We start from the raw sequence: 18885 nt of genomic DNA, 5'->3' as shown, positions 1-18885 counted from the left end.
TACAAGTGGCCAACACTCATCTAACGCACATAAAATGACAGTTTAATACCAGAACTGGACTGCACACCGCACTAGTTTCAACTAATAAGTTATAAAATTACGATATTGAAAAGGAAAATATTTACACCCCCAACAATATTGAGATACTAATTTTCCTGTACGAATAACTTAGTAGATAAAAGTGTGCTCCAAACCTAAGGCCAATGCTTAGAAATGCTATTAGGGGTGAGGTCGGGTCGGGTCGGGTTTGGCCAGGACCTGCCACCCAACCCAACCAGATCAGGTTGCAAAAGTTACACCAGTTGGCCGACTGACTACGGCGTTCAACTCGACCAATCCGACATCATTGGTTTGTTGGTCTGGTCGGTTTCGACAGAAGAAAAAGAAGAAGACGACGGCAGATCTTCCGGCATCGCTTGTTGTCGTTATTTTTTACCGGCGAGGTTGTGGTCTCTGTGAAGATGGGTGAGGAAGGAGAAAGAGAGAGACAGTGGACGGTCTGAGAGAGAGAGACAGTGGACGGTGCGGCGGAGGCTCACAGTGGGTCTCCATTTTTTCCACAGCTAGACAAACAGGAGTGGTAGGGCAGCTGTACTCTCTAGGGTTTTGGTTGTGGCGGAAGTCTGGAAAAAGAAGATGAAGAGGTGTATATAAATCTATACGGGCCAATTCCGAAGACACAAACAAAAACACAAAAAAAGACACTCCATCTCAGCCATTGAAATCAATGGTTGAGATTAAAAGTTCACATGTTACAAAACCCCACATACATATCATCCTCACCCAATCTCCCTCTCCTTCTCCCACAACGTCCCCTTTCATCGCAGCACATCCACCGCCGGCGAGGATCTCCTCCGGCGAACCCATCTCCTGCAACGCGTACTCATCTCTCTCTCTCTCTCTCTCTCATGTGCTAGAAGAACTGATTGCTTCCATGGTTTCAAATCTGTAGCTAATACTAGGCCTCCTAACCCAAAATAATCCACCCAAACCAACTGTTTATATTAATTATATATATTGATTGTTAATTCTTCTACCAAAGAATGCTAGCTGCTCGTCCTATAATCGCATGGATTTATCCTGGATGTATTATTTTTTTTTATAATCAGTTGTATGTCCATAATCAAGGAATCATTGAGTATCCCAAAAACCCTAAACCATTGAGAGGGAGAATGATTGGCCAAGGAAATTTTGGGTCTGTTTTTTTTTTGTTTTTTTTTAATTCCAAGAAACCCAATGCCAAATATGGCTGTTTTCCCCCTCCGATGGCCGTGAAATCGGCCGTAGTCTTCATTTATGGCACAATTCCAAGAAACCCAACTCCAACAAATCTTTGACCCATTTATTTATACAAGTTAGATGGAGAGGGGGAGAGATAGAGAAGGAGATTGGGTCACCAGAGATGAGGGCCTCCGGAGATGAGGTCACCGGCGTGGGGAGGGGGGCAGTTGGCCGGTAGAGAGAGAGAGAGAGGAGACATGATCCCATGAGATTGAGAGGGAGAAGAGAGAGAGTGCCATTTATGTTTTTTAATCTCAGTCCTCCATTTTAAAGGCTGAGATGAAGTGTCTTTTTTGTGTTTTTGTTTGTGTCCCCAAAACTAGCCCGATATCTAGATATCTATATATATGTGTACGTATATAACATGGTCAGGTCGGGTTGGGCCCGTCGGGTAGGACACACAAACCCGAACCCTGAACCGAAAACAGATTTTTTAAGGGAAATCAACCCATACCCGACCGAAGTGCTTGTGTGGAGCCGCCCGAAACCTTCAGGTGGGGTCAGACCCGCGGGTTGCCGGGTTATTTGCTCAGCCTTAAATGCTATTACCATAACATATTTTCTATAAGTAGAATATTGATAGTTTGATGCTCTTGGAGCATTCTTTAACACTCTGGTGCAGTGTTCTAAAACATGGAATTAATCGGCGATTAATTGCCAATTGATCAATGGCGGGGCCTATTCGATTAGACCCGACTAATGATCAATGTTCTAAAAGTCGCTCGGCGCTAGTCGGGCGGTCAGCCACCTTCGAGTGATTAATCGGATTAATCGGCAATTAATCGGTGCATATTAATTAGTAATCGGCGAGTAATCGTTAATCGGACCTAATCAGATAGGCCCCGCCAGCTATTAATCGGTGATTAATCGCCAATTAATTCCTTGTTTTAGAACATTGCTAACGATTAATCATCGATTACTAATTAATATGCACCGATTAATCCGATTAATCGCTCAAAGGTGGCCGACCGCCCGACTAGCGCCGAGGGACTTTTAGAACATTACTCTGGTGCTCTTGCTCCCGTGCCCACTCGGCGAACTTGTGACTTAGGTCCTACAATTGAAGTTTCCCTGGGAATCTTCACTATATATGACCAGAACCAATGAGCCCAAATAACATCTCTTGGCTAAACGTCAAAGTGGATTCCCATATTAGTTACTTATCGATATATGGTAAAGCCTACCAGCGTGCACACTGTGTGGGCCCAATCGCTTAGTAATTTGCTGACCACCAGGCACCAGCGTAGATTTAGGGACCCTTGTGTGGGAATATTGGAGCAACCTGACCCACATTGCAGTGTGGTATTTCCCACATCAAATATTTGCACAGGAAATTTTGGGTAATCCTTGGGGGTGACTTCCCAGCTCCAGCTATTGCAATTATAACCGCATGACTAGTCTTCGCCTCTCTCTCTCTCGTCAGCACAAGTCATTTTGTGCAGTCAAGTCATTTTAGCACCAAAAGCCTCATTTGGTTACCTTCTCCATTCTAGCCCCAAAGCCCCTCGAACAGCCCAAGCAGATTAGCTAAAATTGGAATTATTTTGTTAGCCCCTCTCCATTTTTTAATTAAGTACTCGGGGTGTCTTCCACTAACTAAAATAAGTTTTTTTTTAATTAAAGGCCATGTATTGTGAGAATGGAAATAAGTGCTTAAAAAATAAAAAATAAGAAACTTAGCCGGGGGCCCTGAACAGCTTACCTAATAGCCAGCCTTTTTCGTAACTTGTTTCCTTCAACATAAATCAATAAATAAACAAAAAAAGAATTCTTTGGACATCTCAAAGTAGATATTAGGGCTTCAAACGAGCCGAAATGAGCTTTAGAATGTTCAAGCTCCTCCAAGTTTTTAGCGGACTCAAACACGGGCCAAAAGAGGTAATAAAGTAAAGGAGCAATGCTTCCGGCTCGGCTCGGCTCATTTATCAACGCGCCTAAAATTGAGGCTCAGGACTAGAACCAGCCTTTATCGAGTCAAGGCTCTAATAGTTCACGAAGGGCTCGGTTGATTTGCAGCCCTAGCCTGAGTAGCATAAAAATTACACCGAACAAGAACAGCCTAATAAATTCAATCACTATGTTTCACTACGAATTACTTACGTGTCTATCGCCGACCGGGATTTTGACGGAGAAAGGCTGGGTGTACTGAGCGGCCGCATTGCTCGTCGATTCGGACGATTCCGATTGCGCGTGAACACAGAACTGAGAAGACCTTCTTCTTTTTAACGGACCAATGGATAAGGAAGAAGGCAAGAGCGGAGTCGTTTTGGAGCGGGGTGAGGAGGAGGAGGAGAGAGAGAGCGTGTAACGGTTGGAGCGGGTGAAGTGAGGGGGCGGAGGGTGAGGTACTCCATGGAAGCTACGGCTTGCTAACATCACTGTTTCGGAGGAGAGAGAGAGAGAGAGAGAGAGAGAGAGAGACGTTATCCACTTGTTTCTCGCTCCTGAGAGGGAGGGGTTTTTGCTGTTTTCTTTTGTCTTTGAAAAACCTAGGAGAGTTGCTGTTTGAGTTCTTGCAATAGGACCAAACGAGCGTTGGTTCGGGCCACTAGCAGCCCAATGATCCGAATAAGGCCTTGTTTCGACTTCAGGGTTTTTTTTGTTGGTAATCCAGGGAAAAAATTTCATTCCCGAGTGCGTATCCCGTGGTGTCCAACTGTCCGTTCGGCGCATCCATTCCGTCTATTGCATTTTTGGATAGCTCGGATTTAGAGAGAGAAAGTGTTGGAGTGAAGGGAGAGAGAGGGTTTCAATCCGAGCCGTCCACAAGTGTATTGGACGGTCCGGATGTACTGAGCAGGTATCACGTAGGATATTCCCACCCAGTACCGAAAAATTCCTCGTAACGCAGGGTGTTCCGTATCTCCGTACCAACTTACATCAACATGCACCTTAGTATGGCTGTAAATGAACCGAGCAGCTCGCGAGTTCGACTCGGCTTTGTTCGTTAAAGGTTAGGTCGGGTTGGGTTGTTTAGTAAACGAGCCAAATTCGAGCTCAAGTTTTCAGCTCGTTTAGTGGACGAGAGCTCGGCTCGTTCGACAAAAACTCGGCTCATTAAGGGAAGCTCGGCTCGATTAAAGAGGTTCATTAAGCAAGTGACTAAGCTCAATTCCATAAGGCTTAAGTTCAAGTTTTTGACTCGTTTACAGCCCTACACCTTATATTAATCTCTAACAAAAGCTCATCAAATCTTTACAAAGCTCGCTCAAATCTCCCCTAAACTCAAAAACCAAACTGATTTTAGGGGTCTTCAGTCCAAATCAACCTCCCTTCCTATAGAAAAATATTGGGATAGGCCTCGGAAGGCCTCCCCTCAAAGCTAAACTTGGTCTAGCTCAAGGAAATTGATTTGGTAAATTGCTACTCCCCCCCCCCGGCCCCACCCCCCATTTCCCTCCTTACCCCTTACCCCCGCCCCCCCCCCCCCCCCCCCTAAAACCCGGATTATCCCCCAGCCCGCCACCCAAAAAACATCCGGCCCCCCTCCCCTCTTAAAACACCTTCACCTTTTAAATTTAATTTTTATTTTATCAAACCCCAGACTTCCTTAAAACCCGGATTATCCCCGGCCCCCCACCCAAAAAACATCCGGCCCCTCCTCCCCTCTTAAAACACCTTCACCTTTTAAATTTAATTTTTATTTAATTAATTTTATCTTATTTATTTAATTTCTACAAATACACCGGGTCAAAAATCGTATTTTTTTGATCATTTTATTTTAAATGGTCATAATGAATTTTTTGCTCTAAGACCTTTCAACAAACACCCTAAAACTCATTTTTTAGTTTCAAGACTCTCTTAGGGTGTTCATTGAAAGGCCTTGGAGGCAAAAATTTATTACGACCATTTAGGATGAAATGATCAGAAAAATAATATCTTTGCACCGGTTCAAACAGATTGAAAATTGAAACATTTATTTTGTAATTATATTTTTATTAGACTTGAACCTAGAATTAGACTTCAACCATAAAGCAAATATAGCGGGGGGGGGGGGGGCGGCCATATGAGGTGAGGAGAGAGGTCCTCATATTCGATCATTGGATGGAGGCTATGACTTTGGGAGTTGTCATCGCAACAAGGTACAACCTTGTACTGCATACATTTGATGAGGATGTTTACGGTTGTTTTACTCATTTGCCATTGAGGTCCCCTCCAGTTCCAGTCGAATACCGCCGGGAAATTGCTATTGCCCGTGTTCACAACAATCACTTCGTGCAAATTTTCTTAGAACCTCATTACCCTGTACCACCCATCCCAACATGGTGGGAGAAGAATTCATCGGATGAAGCTAAAGGATGGGCTGCCAGTTATGAAACACGTTTGCTATTGTGGTACGAAGTAATGGGTATAAGCATGCCGGGAGCAGCATTTGGAGGAGATATTGATTAAAATTTGTGTTTTTATGTATTTTCATGTTTTGACAATATGTACTCAATTATAATAAAATAAAATTTTATTTCAATTTATTATTGTTCATTACAAGTTATTTTTATTAATCATTGTTAAGACTAATTAAAATAATATAAATTTATTAAGTATAAAGTCAATTTTAATTGAAAATAGAATTTGAGTTAACCAAAAAAAAAAGAAGAATGGATGTAAATGGGAAAAGAAACAAATACAGAAAATAGAAAAGATTATTAAAATAATAAAAAAAAGGTTCAAAGTGGAAGGAAACGAAAGGAAATAGAGAGAAACAAAACAAAACAAAAAATTCTAACAAAAAAAAAACAAAAAAAAATAAAGAAGAAAAAAGAAGAAAAAAAAAATTTAATGGAAGGTGAGAGGAACAGGAGAGAAGGGGGGAGGGGAAGGGGTAATATGGGAAATGGGGTGTGGGGCCGGGGGTGGGGTGTCAGGGGGGGTCTTATACCTTCTTATAGGCTTAGATGTGCTTGAATATTTATGAGAGCTTCACTTTTGAGCAAAATTTGTCAGCCCCATTGGCCTCTGGGTCCCCAACATCATCATTCAATCTCACATTTGTGGCCATTTCACAGGCTGGCACATGAGATGAGGTGGACCTCAAGATTGTCTTTGTTTTGCCCCCTCCTTCCTCCTTTTTTAGTACCGAGAGACTACCGAAGATATGTTTCTGCTATGTTTGAAAAAAAAAATTAAAAATTATAGGAATAATAAGTGGAGAGAGATAGAGAGAGAAATGTTGAAAATATAGAAAATCTAGAGAGAATTTTTTGAAAAATTCTTTTTGAATTGTAAAGAAAATAAGGCATTCTTTTGGGAGAAAATTATTGTTTTTTATTTTTCATGCAAATTTTTTAACTCGTTTATTTTATGTCAAGGCAAATATCTTGATTGGATTGTCAAACAAGAGGATCTTTAATTCACTCTTTATTTATTTTTATTCCTGAAAAATGTTCTTTCGTAAACTATGGGGCATTTAAACATAAAAAGAATTCACTTATGTGATTGATCCGAAATTTTGTCGCTCTAAATCACTCTTCAAACTTCATACGATCTTAAGTTCTTAACTACTACTTGTAAAATGAGAGTTTTTTTTTTCTTTAATCAACTGCCAATTCTAAAAGTAGAAGTTTATTTGGATAGAAAATATAGAATAACATATGGATCCTACCATTTGAAAAGTCATTTGTGCCCTTCATGTTTTTGAAAGGAAATTCCTATTTCAGAGAGTTATTTAAAGCAGGGTCTGGATGTAATATTCCAAAATTTTTAATAAATAAAAATTCCGTAATATTAGCTTTTCTTTAAATTCTTGTCTTAACTTATTAAATTCCGATTAATTAGTTAAAGACCGTTTAAAATCAAATCGAGTTTTCAAAATTTAAAAAAATATATATTCTTTGATAATCGAGATTACTTATTCACTAAGAAAGACCATGATTAGCGTCGAAATGATTTTGTGACGTTACGATTAAATTCTTAGAATTTTTCGAAAAATCGAAAACCAGACGATCGATCACCGCGAGACTTGTTTCGGCGTATACCCGTACCAATTCCTACACTGACCCACACTAGAATATTTTTCCTCCTCCTCTCCCCCTCTCTGCCATCTCTCACCCGAGCACACCCCTCTCTCTCTTTTCTTCTCCTTTCCAGCCTATTGCCCTGCAAAAGAAAAAAAAAAACCTAGCTGGCAACAGCTATCTCCAGCTGCCACCAGCTAGCTCCAGCCATCCACCACCACCTCTGCCATCTCTCTCCTCTCCTCTCCAAACCTCTATAAATACCACTCTTCCCCTCTCCATCCGAACCACAACAAACTCAACACTCTCTCACCCTTTTGTGTGTCCATAAACCAGTAGAGAAATTAGAAGAGAGACCGAGTTCCGGCCATGGCCGTTTAGAGAGAGAGACCGAGAAATAAAAGTGGGTTTTTCCACTTGCACCACCTCTTAATCCGAATTACCACTTCCAAACATCCATAACCACCTCAAGCAACTCAGGACCCTCCTCCAATACCCCAGAGCCGAGCCGATCAGCCGTGCTCCGGTCGTTTTCTCCGGCGAACCGAAAATTTCAAAAATTCGTTTAAAACTTGTTTTGATCAAACCGAAGGTATGTACCTCTTCTCCTACTCTCCCTAAGTATAATAGAGTGGTTTTGATGAGTTAAAAGGGCTTCAAATGAGCACGAACAAAAAAAAAAAAAAAACAGAAAGCTTACTGTTCGTTTTCTGCCAGATTCACCGTTCTGATATTATTTCTGGTCCCGACTATCTATTTGATATTATTTATGTAGACGATGACTCTTTAGATATTTATTTTACAACCTTTGTGATATTATTATTATGAAAAACTACTGATTTGATATTATTTTACGACGGCGTAATATCAGTTTAGTATAAAACGTGATAATTATATCACTTTGATTTATCTAATAGATTAAGTGGATAATTAGTAATATTTTTGTAAAAAAAAGAAAAGGGATTTGGATTATAGGTATGCTCAAATTCCTCTTACTAATTGATAAATACAAATAATATGTAAAAAAAAAATATTTTAAATTAATACTTTTATTTAAATTTAAAAAAAAAAAAGAAATTAGTAGATAAAAAGTATTTATAATATTAGTTTAATATTATTAGAAGTAATAACCATCCTTGTGATAATTATTGTAAAAAAAAAATATTTATTTTAAACTATCTAGTAATATGTGGATTATTTTATAAAATCGTAATAATTATTAATTTGTCATTAAAGATTAAAATCGTAATAATTATTAATTTGTTATTAAAGATTAAAATAGTAATAATTATTAATTTGTGATTATAGATAATAAAATTGTGGAAACGAATTTCATGGATTTCAATAAAGTTGTTATTGCCTTATTGTTACTACGTGAACGTAGAAATTGGACAATAGGTACCCCGGGTGGTATTCATACGTTGGAATAAATTGATTAGACGTTAAATCCCTAAGGAAAGTGAAATTATCGTTTATAGTCACAGTTGTGACGTTACGGTCAGGAGATAACCAGAGTGGCCGAGGACCGTGGGTTTCCTGAAAGAATGGTCATCGGTATCGGCACTTGTGGTTTAAGACCGGTGGATTATCATCTTGCGAACCCTGAATATGGCACTGTTGGATTTATCTTCCGGATATTCCGGGGATGGATTTATTGGATGAAACCGGAGTATGGGTATCATTTCTCGCGGTTGGTTGGTTATCATTCGCTCCTTGTGATGGTACAGCCGAGTTCGACCCGACATGTAGTTTGGTCTTATTCGTCTGGGACCCCAGGCTGGGCAAGCAAGGGGAGGGTAAATCGGCAGAGTCGCCATAGTTCAGAGGTTGTTTGGGAGGATTATTTCTCATGGTAGAGAAATCTAGAAATCACCTAAGAACAAGATAATTCATAATATGCTCCTAATTGCTGTAACTTTATTATTCATGCTCATTATTATATTAATGCTTGTATGTTATGGGTTAATGGGTTTAGAGGTATCTACTGGGTGATTTTTCACTCACGGATACATTCGTATCCTGGTAAATCGGTTGCTTCGGCGATCAATTTGCCAGAAGCTGCAGGTATCGATGGCATAGAAGATCAGCCTTGCGAGCCAGATCCGTACTATTCAGGAGAGATACCAGGGGCAGAGACTGAGCAAGATTATGCTTGGAATCCATATCAGAACTAGAGTCGCTCTGAGTTATTGCTCTGTGACGTCATGTCACCCAAAGGCCTCCGTACATGTGGGGTAGAGCATATTAATGTCAACCTTAAGCTGTAATAAGGAGATATTGTCCCGTATTTTGTAATAAAAAGAATATTATTTATGCTAAGTATAATATATTAATGCTTCCGAAATTCCTTGGAAAATCGGGGCGTTACAACTTGGTATCAGAGCATAGGTTCAACCCTCAGACTTGGGTAGGTTGGGTAGATCACATCCGAGAGCGTAACTCGATCGTATCTATTACATATGTATTTCTCTAAACCTATCAGTACTATATAATCAAGAACGTACGGTGAAAAAACATGAGTCGGACTTCTTAATGAATTACGTGCTTTTGTTAATAGTTCGTATATTTCCAAAAATAGATTCGACTTATATAGACCCCTTTCTTGACTAAAGTTCCGAACACTTGAAGATGGTAAACACTCGCTCGGGAAATGGAACCTTTGACAGCGGAGACAACCCTCATCGCGCTAGTACGAGTGGCGGAAACAATGGCAACAACCCTAACGGAAACCTCGGGGGACTTGACGTGGCACAGTTGGCACAAGTGATAGCCGCTGCAGTGGCAGCAGCCTTGCCACAGAACAATGAACCCCGCCATCTGGCATCGCAGCCGGGCCGTCAGCCTAGGAACAGAGACCAGCTATTGGATGCCTTTTGCAAGCGTCGTCCACCAGTTTGGAGTGGAGAAGCTGACCCCACAGCCGCCGAGGCTTGGCTAAAGCAGATCACCAAGTTTCTGGACACAATGAGTATCACGAATACAGAGGACCGCATCGCCCTAGCTGCCTTTCAGCTGCAGGGAGAAGCTGATCATTGGTGGGATCTAATAAAGGCCACCAACAATATGGCGACCATGACGTGGCAACAGTTCGAAGATCTCTTCAATGAGAAATATTTCCCGGAACCAATCAGAGATGCGATGTCGCGAGAATTCATGGACCTGGAGCAGGGGACGATGACCGTCTCACAGTATGTCACGCGTTTCGAGACTTTAGCGCGACATGACACCAGCCTAGTGGCAACTCCTGCTAAACGGGCAAAGAAGTTCGCTTGGGGACTCCACCCTTCCATCCGAAAGAGTGTGGTATCTCAAGACCACCGTACATTTGCTGCAGCTGTCCAGTGTGCGCTCACGATGGAGCGTGAAAATGCTGATTCCAAGGTTATATGGAACAACCTCAAGAAAGGAGGATCATCATCTGGAGGGCCGGTTCGTAGCAACAGCCATAATAACAACAACAAAGGGTACACTAACCAGAAGCCTTACTCTCAGAACAACAACCACAACAGTCGCCCTCAGCAACAGCAAGTGCAACCATGGAGGAACCAAGAATCCAGACAGGGACAGAGTCAATTCCAAAAGCCTGGACCAGTCCGCTGTTTTCACTGCTATGAAGAAGGGCATTTTAGGAATCAGTGTCCTAGACTGCAAAACAACAACTTCGGGAATCAGCCAAAGTTTCCACCAAGACCTGCTCAACCCCAAAACAACCAGAATAGGATCGGATGGAATCAGAATAATCAAAACCCGCCAAGGATTGGGTGGCACCAGAATCAGCAGCAGAACCGCCCGCACCAGAGCAATACAGCGGGAAAAGCACCAACAGGGAACAACCAGGCAAACGGAGCTGGCAGGATCTTTGCATTGCAGGCGGAAGAGGAGCAGAATGATCCCTCTATGATACAAGGTACACTTGTACTCTTCAACACTTGTGTACAAGCTTTAATTGATTCTGGAGCATCGCACTCGTTCATTTCTACTGCATGTATGAAATCACTTGGACTAGACACAGAACCCCTAAGATCGACGATGCATGTTATTTCACCATTGGGGGGTAAGATATCTGTTGGATTAGTCTGTAAAGGGTGCGAAATAGAAGTCTCTGGACTGCGGATAACTTGTGATCTCAGAGTTATCGACATGGCGGACTTTGACATAATCTTGGGAATGGATTGGCTTTCTTCTTATCGAGCTGTCATAGATTGCCATCGCAAGGTGGTGACAGCTTATTCGAAGGAAGGGACGTGCTTCAAATTTAAGGGGAATAGACAAGATCCCGTCTCCACTTCATCAGCACACAAATCAAGACCACACAACCAACTAATGGGATGGTTAGCAAGTCTGTCACTTCAAGAGAATGATCAGATGGACTTAGACCTACCCCAAGTGGTGTGTGAATTCGTAGATGTATTCCCTGAAGAACTGCCTGGACTACCTCCGAAGAGGGAGATAGATTTCACTATTGAACTTCAACCGGGTACTGCACCCATATCTATGGCACCGTACAGAATGGCGCCAGTGGAATTGAAGGAGTTAAAAATTCAATTGCAGGAATTGCTGGACAAAGGTTTCATTCGGCCAAGTACATCACCCTGGGGAGCTCCAGCACTCTTTGTCAAGAAGAAGGAAGGAACGTTGCGATTATGTATCGACTACAGACAGTTGAACCGCGCGACGATCAAGAACAGATATCCACTACCGAGAATCAATGACTTGTTTGACCAACTGAGAGGGTCAACTTGTTTCTCGAAGATCGATTTGAGGTCCGGATATCACCAATTGCGTATTAGGGATAGCGATATTCCTATAACTGCATTCCGGACTCGATACGGTCACTATGAATTCTTGGTGATGCCGTTTGGATTGACCAATGCGCCGGCAGTGTTCATGTGCTTGATGAACAAGATCTTTCAGCCGTACTTAGACAAATTTGTGGTGGTCTTCATCGACGATATCTTGGTTTACTCACCAACAGAGGAAGCACATGAAGAGCATCTAAGAATCGTATTGCAAACCCTTAGAGACAATCAACTGTATGCTAAGGCTAGCAAGTGCGAGTTCTGGATGAAAGAGGTAAAATTTCTAGGACATGTTGTGTCGGAAAAAGGGATCTCCGTCGACGATAGCAAAGTTGACGCCGTTCTGAATTGGAAGCAACCCACGACGGTGTTTGAAATTCGGAGCTTTCTAGGACTAGCTGGATACTACAGAAGGTTTATACAAGATTTCTCAACTTTATCCAAGCCCATGTTCCGACTAACTCAGAAAGGAGTCAAGTTCGTATGGAATGAAGCATGCGAGAAGTCATTCCAGGAGCTGAAAAGGAGATTGACCAGTGCGCCGATACTGATTATTCCTGAGAGAGATGTAGGATATTCAGTGTACTGTGACGCCTCAAGAGACGGACTTGGATGTGTGCTTATGCAGAATGGGAAAGTTATAGAATACGACTCACGTCAACTAAAGCCACATGAAAGGAACTACCCTACGCACGATTTGGAATTAGCAGCAGTGATATTCGCCCTCAAGACTTGGCGTTATTACTTATATGGGGAAGAATCTGAAGTATTCACTGATCATAAGAGTCTGAAATATTTATTCACCCAGAAGGAGCTAAATCTGCGCCAACGACGATGGATGGAATACATGGAGGACTACAAGTTGACTTTGTCATATCACCCAGGCAAAGCCAATGTAGTTGCTGATGCACTTAGTCGCAAGGTCAGAGGACAAGTGGCAAGTATGGCGGTCAGAGAATGGAAGATGATGGATGAGATCAATGAGTTCAGACTTCAACCATCTCCGGAATCTAGCAGCGCATGCTTATTCGCCATAATGGCTACACCAGCGTTGCACAGAGAAATCCTGCTCGCTCAGACTTTCGATCAGGAGTGCGACTTTATTCGATACCAAATGGTGACCAACAAAGCAGTTACCGGATGGACAGTTTACCCTGACAAGAGTTTGAGATTCAGAGACAGGATATTTGTACCAGATATAGGGACTCTTAGAGAAGCAGTTCTGAAGGAGTTCCATCATTCCAACTTCGCTGTACATCCAGGGGGCAACAAGATGTATCATAACCTGCGCCGCCTGTATTGGTGGAGCGGAATGAAGAATGACGTGGCCAAGTATGTCTCCACATGCCTCACGTGCCAACAAGTGAAGGCCGAGCACAAGAAACCAGGAGGACAACTACAATCTCTACCTATCCCAGGATGGAAATGGGAGCACATCACTATGGATTTCGTCACAGGATTGCCTAGATCAGTCAATAACCACAATGCTATCTGGGTAATCGTCGATCGTCTGACAAAGTCTGCACACTTTTTACCGGTGCGAGTGACAGACTCCATGGACACGCTCAGCCGATTGTACATAAAGGAGATCATCAGATTGCACGGAGTACCGGTATCGATTGTGTCAGATCGAGAGCCACGATTCACTTCGGCATTCTGGCAAGGTTTACAGAAATCGCTGGGGACAGATCTTAGGATGAGCACCGCCTTCCACCCTCAAACAGACGGACAATCCGAAAGGACGATTCAGACCCTAGAGGATATGCTTCGAGCCTGTGTACTAGATTTCCAAGGGAGTTGGGAGCGACATCTACCCTTGGTGGAGTTCTCTTACAATAACAGTTATCAGTCAAGCATAGAAATGGCTCCATTCGAGGCACTGTATGGACGCCCTTGCAGATCACCGATATGCTGGACCGAAGTAGGAGAGATACACCTACTTGGACCAGATCTTGTCAAAGAGACAAATGAGAAGATCAAAATCATCACTCAGCGGATCAAAACAGCACAAAGCCGCCAAAAGAGTTATGCTGACAGAAGAACGCGACCTTTAGAGTTCACCGTTGGTGACCACGTCTTCCTCAAGATCAGACCTAAACGTGGAGTCATCAGGTTTGGGAAGAAAGGGAAGCTGTCGCCTCGCTACATCGGACCGTTTGAGATTCTCGAACGAATTGGAGAAGTTGCGTATAGGCTAGCACTGCCGCCACAGCTTGACAGAGTACACAATGTATTTCATGTCTCCATGCTGAGAAAGTACATGGCCCACCCTTCCCACATCGTTAACTGGGAAGATGTCACAGTTGACGAGGACTCGACATTCGAAGAGAGACCCGTTGCAATCCAGGACCACGGAGAGAAGGTCATCAGAGGAAAAACAATCAAGCTAGTTAGAGTACTCTGGCTACACCGTGGTGTAGAAGAAAGTACTTGGGAAAGAGAAGATGTAATGAGAGAGAATTATAAAGAGCTTTTTCCCGTAGAGAGTGCACCATAAATTTCGGGGACGAAATTTTGTTAAGGGGAATAGGTTGTAATATTCCAAAATTTTTAATAAATAAAAATTCCGTAATATTAGCTTTTCTTTAAATTCTTGTCTTAACTTATTAAATTCCGATTAATTAGTTAAAGACCGTTTAAAATCAAATCGAGTTTTCAAAATTTAAAAAAATATATATTCTTTGATAATCGAGATTACTTATTCACTAAGAAAGACCATGATTAGCGTCGAAATGATTTTGTGACGTTACGATTAAATTCTTAGAATTTTTCGAAAAATCGAAAACCAGACGATCGATCACCGCGAGACTTGTTTCGGCGTATACCCGTACCAATTCCTACACTGACCCACACTAGAATATTTTTCCTCCTCCTCTCCCCCTCTCTGCCATCTCTCACCCGAGCACACCCCTCTCTCTCTTTTCTTCTCCTTTCCAGCCTATTGCCCTGCAAAAGAAAAAAAAAAACCTAGCTGGCAACAGCTATCTCCAGCTGCCACCAGCTAGCTCCAGCCATCCACCACCACCTCTGCCATCTCTCTCCTCTCCTCTCCAAACCTCTATAAATACCACTCTTCCCCTCTCCATCCGAACCACAACAAACTCAACACTCTCTCACCCTTTTGTGTGTCCATAAACCAGTAGAGAAATTAGAAGAGAGACCGAGTTCCGGCCATGGCCGTTTAGAGAGAGAGACCGAGAAATAAAAGTGGGTTTTTCCACTTGCACCACCTCTTAATCCGAATTACCACTTCCAAACATCCATAACCACCTCAAGCAACTCAGGACCCTCCTCCAATACCCCAGAGCCGAGCCGATCAGCCGTGCTCCGGTCGTTTTCTCCGGCGAACCGAAAATTTCAAAAATTCGTTTAAAACTTGTTTTGATCAAACCGAAGGTATGTACCTCTTCTCCTACTCTCCCTAAGTATAATAGAGTGGTTTTGATGAGTTAAAAGGGCTTCAAATGAGCACGAACAAAAAAAAAAAAAAAACAGAAAGCTTACTGTTCGTTTTCTGCCAGATTCACCGTTCTGATATTATTTCTGGTCCCGACTATCTATTTGATATTATTTATGTAGACGATGACTCTTTAGATATTTATTTTACAACCTTTGTGATATTATTATTATGAAAAACTACTGATTTGATATTATTTTACGACGGCGTAATATCAGTTTAGTATAAAACGTGATAATTATATCACTTTGATTTATCTAATAGATTAAGTGGATAATTAGTAATATTTTTGTAAAAAAAAGAAAAGGGATTTGGATTATAGGTATGCTCAAATTCCTCTTACTAATTGATAAATACAAATAATATGTAAAAAAAAAATATTTTAAATTAATACTTTTATTTAAATTTAAAAAAAAAAAAGAAATTAGTAGATAAAAAGTATTTATAATATTAGTTTAATATTATTAGAAGTAATAACCATCCTTGTGATAATTATTGTAAAAAAAAAATATTTATTTTAAACTATCTAGTAATATGTGGATTATTTTATAAAATCGTAATAATTATTAATTTGTCATTAAAGATTAAAATCGTAATAATTATTAATTTGTTATTAAAGATTAAAATAGTAATAATTATTAATTTGTGATTATAGATAATAAAATTGTGGAAACGAATTTCATGGATTTCAATAAAGTTGTTATTGCCTTATTGTTACTACGTGAACGTAGAAATTGGACAATAGGTACCCCGGGTGGTATTCATACGTTGGAATAAATTGATTAGACGTTAAATCCCTAAGGAAAGTGAAATTATCGTTTATAGTCACAGTTGTGACGTTACGGTCAGGAGATAACCAGAGTGGCCGAGGACCGTGGGTTTCCTGAAAGAATGGTCATCGGTATCGGCACTTGTGGTTTAAGACCGGTGGATTATCATCTTGCGAACCCTGAATATGGCACTGTTGGATTTATCTTCCGGATATTCCGGGGATGGATTTATTGGATGAAACCGGAGTATGGGTATCATTTCTCGCGGTTGGTTGGTTATCATTCGCTCCTTGTGATGGTACAGCCGAGTTCGACCCGACATGTAGTTTGGTCTTATTCGTCTGGGACCCCAGGCTGGGCAAGCAAGGGGAGGGTAAATCGGCAGAGTCGCCATAGTTCAGAGGTTGTTTGGGAGGATTATTTCTCATGGTAGAGAAATCTAGAAATCACCTAAGAACAAGATAATTCATAATATGCTCCTAATTGCTGTAACTTTATTATTCATGCTCATTATTATATTAATGCTTGTATGTTATGGGTTAATGGGTTTAGAGGTATCTACTGGGTGATTTTTCACTCACGGATACATTCGTATCCTGGTAAATCGGTTGCTTCGGCGATCAATTTGCCAGAAGCTGCAGGTATCGATGGCATAGAAGATCAGCCTTGCGAGCCAGATCCGTACTATTCAGGAGAGATACCAGGGGCAGAGACTGAGCAAGATTATGCTTGGAATCCATATCAGAACTAGAGTCGCTCTGAGTTATTGCTCTGTGACGTCATGTCACCCAAAGGCCTCCGTACATGTGGGGTAGAGCATATTAATGTCAACCTTAAGCTGTAATAAGGAGATATTGTCCCGTATTTTGTAATAAAAAGAATATTATTTATGCTAAGTATAATATATTAATGCTTCCGAAATTCCTTGGAAAATCGGGGCGTTACACTGGAGGTGTTACAGTCTCTGTCATCCCTTAAAACAAATTGGGAAATCGTACTTGAAAACATACGAGGCTTTGTCGCAGTTTTAATTGACCCCCTACTCGTAGACAGTGGGATTAGCCTAAGCGGGCTTGGATCCCAACCAGTTTGGTTCGGTTATGGACCGTTTGTGGGCCCATCCCGGCCCACAACAATGATCGAAACCGTTTACTTTTTAGAGCTCATCAAGAACATTAACGATGCTAAAAATCACGTTAATCGGATGCCGTTTGATATGATATCGAAAGGCATTGATCTTTGTATAATTGTGTCAAATGGGTTGCAATCCCTCCAGTGTTGCACACTTTTTTTCTTATAAACTTAATGCATTTCAACGTCTTATCAAACGGTATCCGATCAACGTAATTTTCGACGTGATCAATGTTCTCGACGAGCTCTAAAAAACGAACGGTTACGATCATTGTTGTGGCCCCGGAAAGGGCCCACAAGACCAAACTGGTTGGAAGCCCAACTGGTTGGGATCCAAGCCAACCTAAGCCTCCCAATGACGAGTCGAGATCTACGTAAAATACAACCATAGTAGAACTCAAGCAAAAACGCACGCGCGCACAAGTGTTTGGCGCCTCTGAGTAAAATGAAAATGGGAGTGATTGCAGTTCACAAGTCCTGCATAATAGTAAGTAGAATCAAACCCATAGTACTTCTGATGATAGTCATGAAAATGGAACGGAGAGGAAGCTATGAACAAAACTACGCACGCTAATCCTGTCATTCCTGTTTTGTACCAGAACGAAGCTTCGCACGTAGCAGCGCCACCGTAACCCAGGCCTAAGGACAACCCCACCCCACGACTGAACCCAAAGGTGTGAACGAGGACATTTTAAACGTTAGCCGCGTAGTGGGGGCAGTAGCGACACTACCACGGGGGTACGGCACTCACGGAGGCCTTGTTTTTCGAAATAAGTGGAGAGTTTTTTTTGTTTTGTTGTTATTCAAATTTTTTTGCATTTCTTAATTTTGTATCAAATTTTTGTGGATTATTGGTTTGTCTCGATGAGATGAATTGATAAAGTAAAAAATATTAGGAAAAATTAGACATAAGGACGGTAAAAAAGTTTTCATTTAGGAAAAAGATGCCAACAAAATAATTTTCGGTGGAGGTCCTTTGATCTTTTTGACTTTTTTAGCCATAACGGCAAAATATGTTTAGAAACTTTCATATGGTTTTAGAGTGCATTTTTTTATTATAGGGTTTAGTGATTTATGAATTTTCTTAGGGTACCTTAGAGTTTTAAACACTTTCATGTATAGTGTACCCTAAGATTTTAGGCACTTTCATAGGGTATCTTAGAATTTTAAGCATTTTTATAGGGTACCCTAGGGTTTTAGGCACTTTCATAGGCACTTTCATAGGCACATTTGTCTTTATGTTTGATTGCAAAAGGTGTTTGTTCTTGAGATCAAAACATGTAAATATGAGAGATTTTTGGCCAAGTCTCCCAAAATATTATTACTTTTACCCAATTTTTCTTGAAAATATCCAAAATTAAGCACTTTTAGCCCAAAAAACTGAGCTAAAAATGCTAAAATTTGGATATTTTCAAAAAATATTTGGGTAACAGTCATAATTTTTTACCTTTTCAATTCATCTCGTCGAGACAAAACAACAATCCACGAAAGCTTGA

General features: G+C 41.1%; 1 protein-coding gene and 1 long non-coding RNA gene across 5 annotated transcripts in view; one reads left to right on the top strand and one right to left on the bottom strand.

The window, feature by feature from the left end:
• The window catches only part of LOC131318655 (probable polyribonucleotide nucleotidyltransferase 1, chloroplastic), a 39578-nt gene extending 35811 nt beyond the window's left edge, over window positions 1–3767 (bottom strand). For all 4 annotated transcript variants that reach the window (XM_058348572.1, XM_058348573.1, XM_058348570.1 and 1 more), the window contains exon 1: window positions 3382–3767. In XM_058348572.1, the coding sequence (XP_058204555.1) occupies window positions 3382–3657 (276 nt within the window). In that variant the 5' untranslated portion in view covers window positions 3658–3767. The remainder of the gene's footprint in view (window positions 1–3381) is intronic.
• A 3193-nt stretch (window positions 3768–6960) lies between these two features.
• LOC131320961 (uncharacterized) lies at window positions 6961–17191 on the top strand. The gene is made up of 2 exons (XR_009198426.1): window positions 6961–9182; window positions 15428–17191. It is a non-coding gene; the product is annotated as an uncharacterized LOC131320961 (long non-coding RNA).
• The last annotated feature ends 1694 nt before the right edge of the window (window positions 17192–18885 follow it).

This window comes from Rhododendron vialii, chromosome 3a (assembly GCF_030253575.1).
Source record: "Rhododendron vialii isolate Sample 1 chromosome 3a, ASM3025357v1".
NCBI lineage: Eukaryota > Viridiplantae > Streptophyta > Magnoliopsida > Ericales > Ericaceae > Rhododendron > Rhododendron vialii.
Note: the sequence above shows the minus strand (reverse complement) of the source record. Positions and strands in the feature narration are given on the sequence as shown.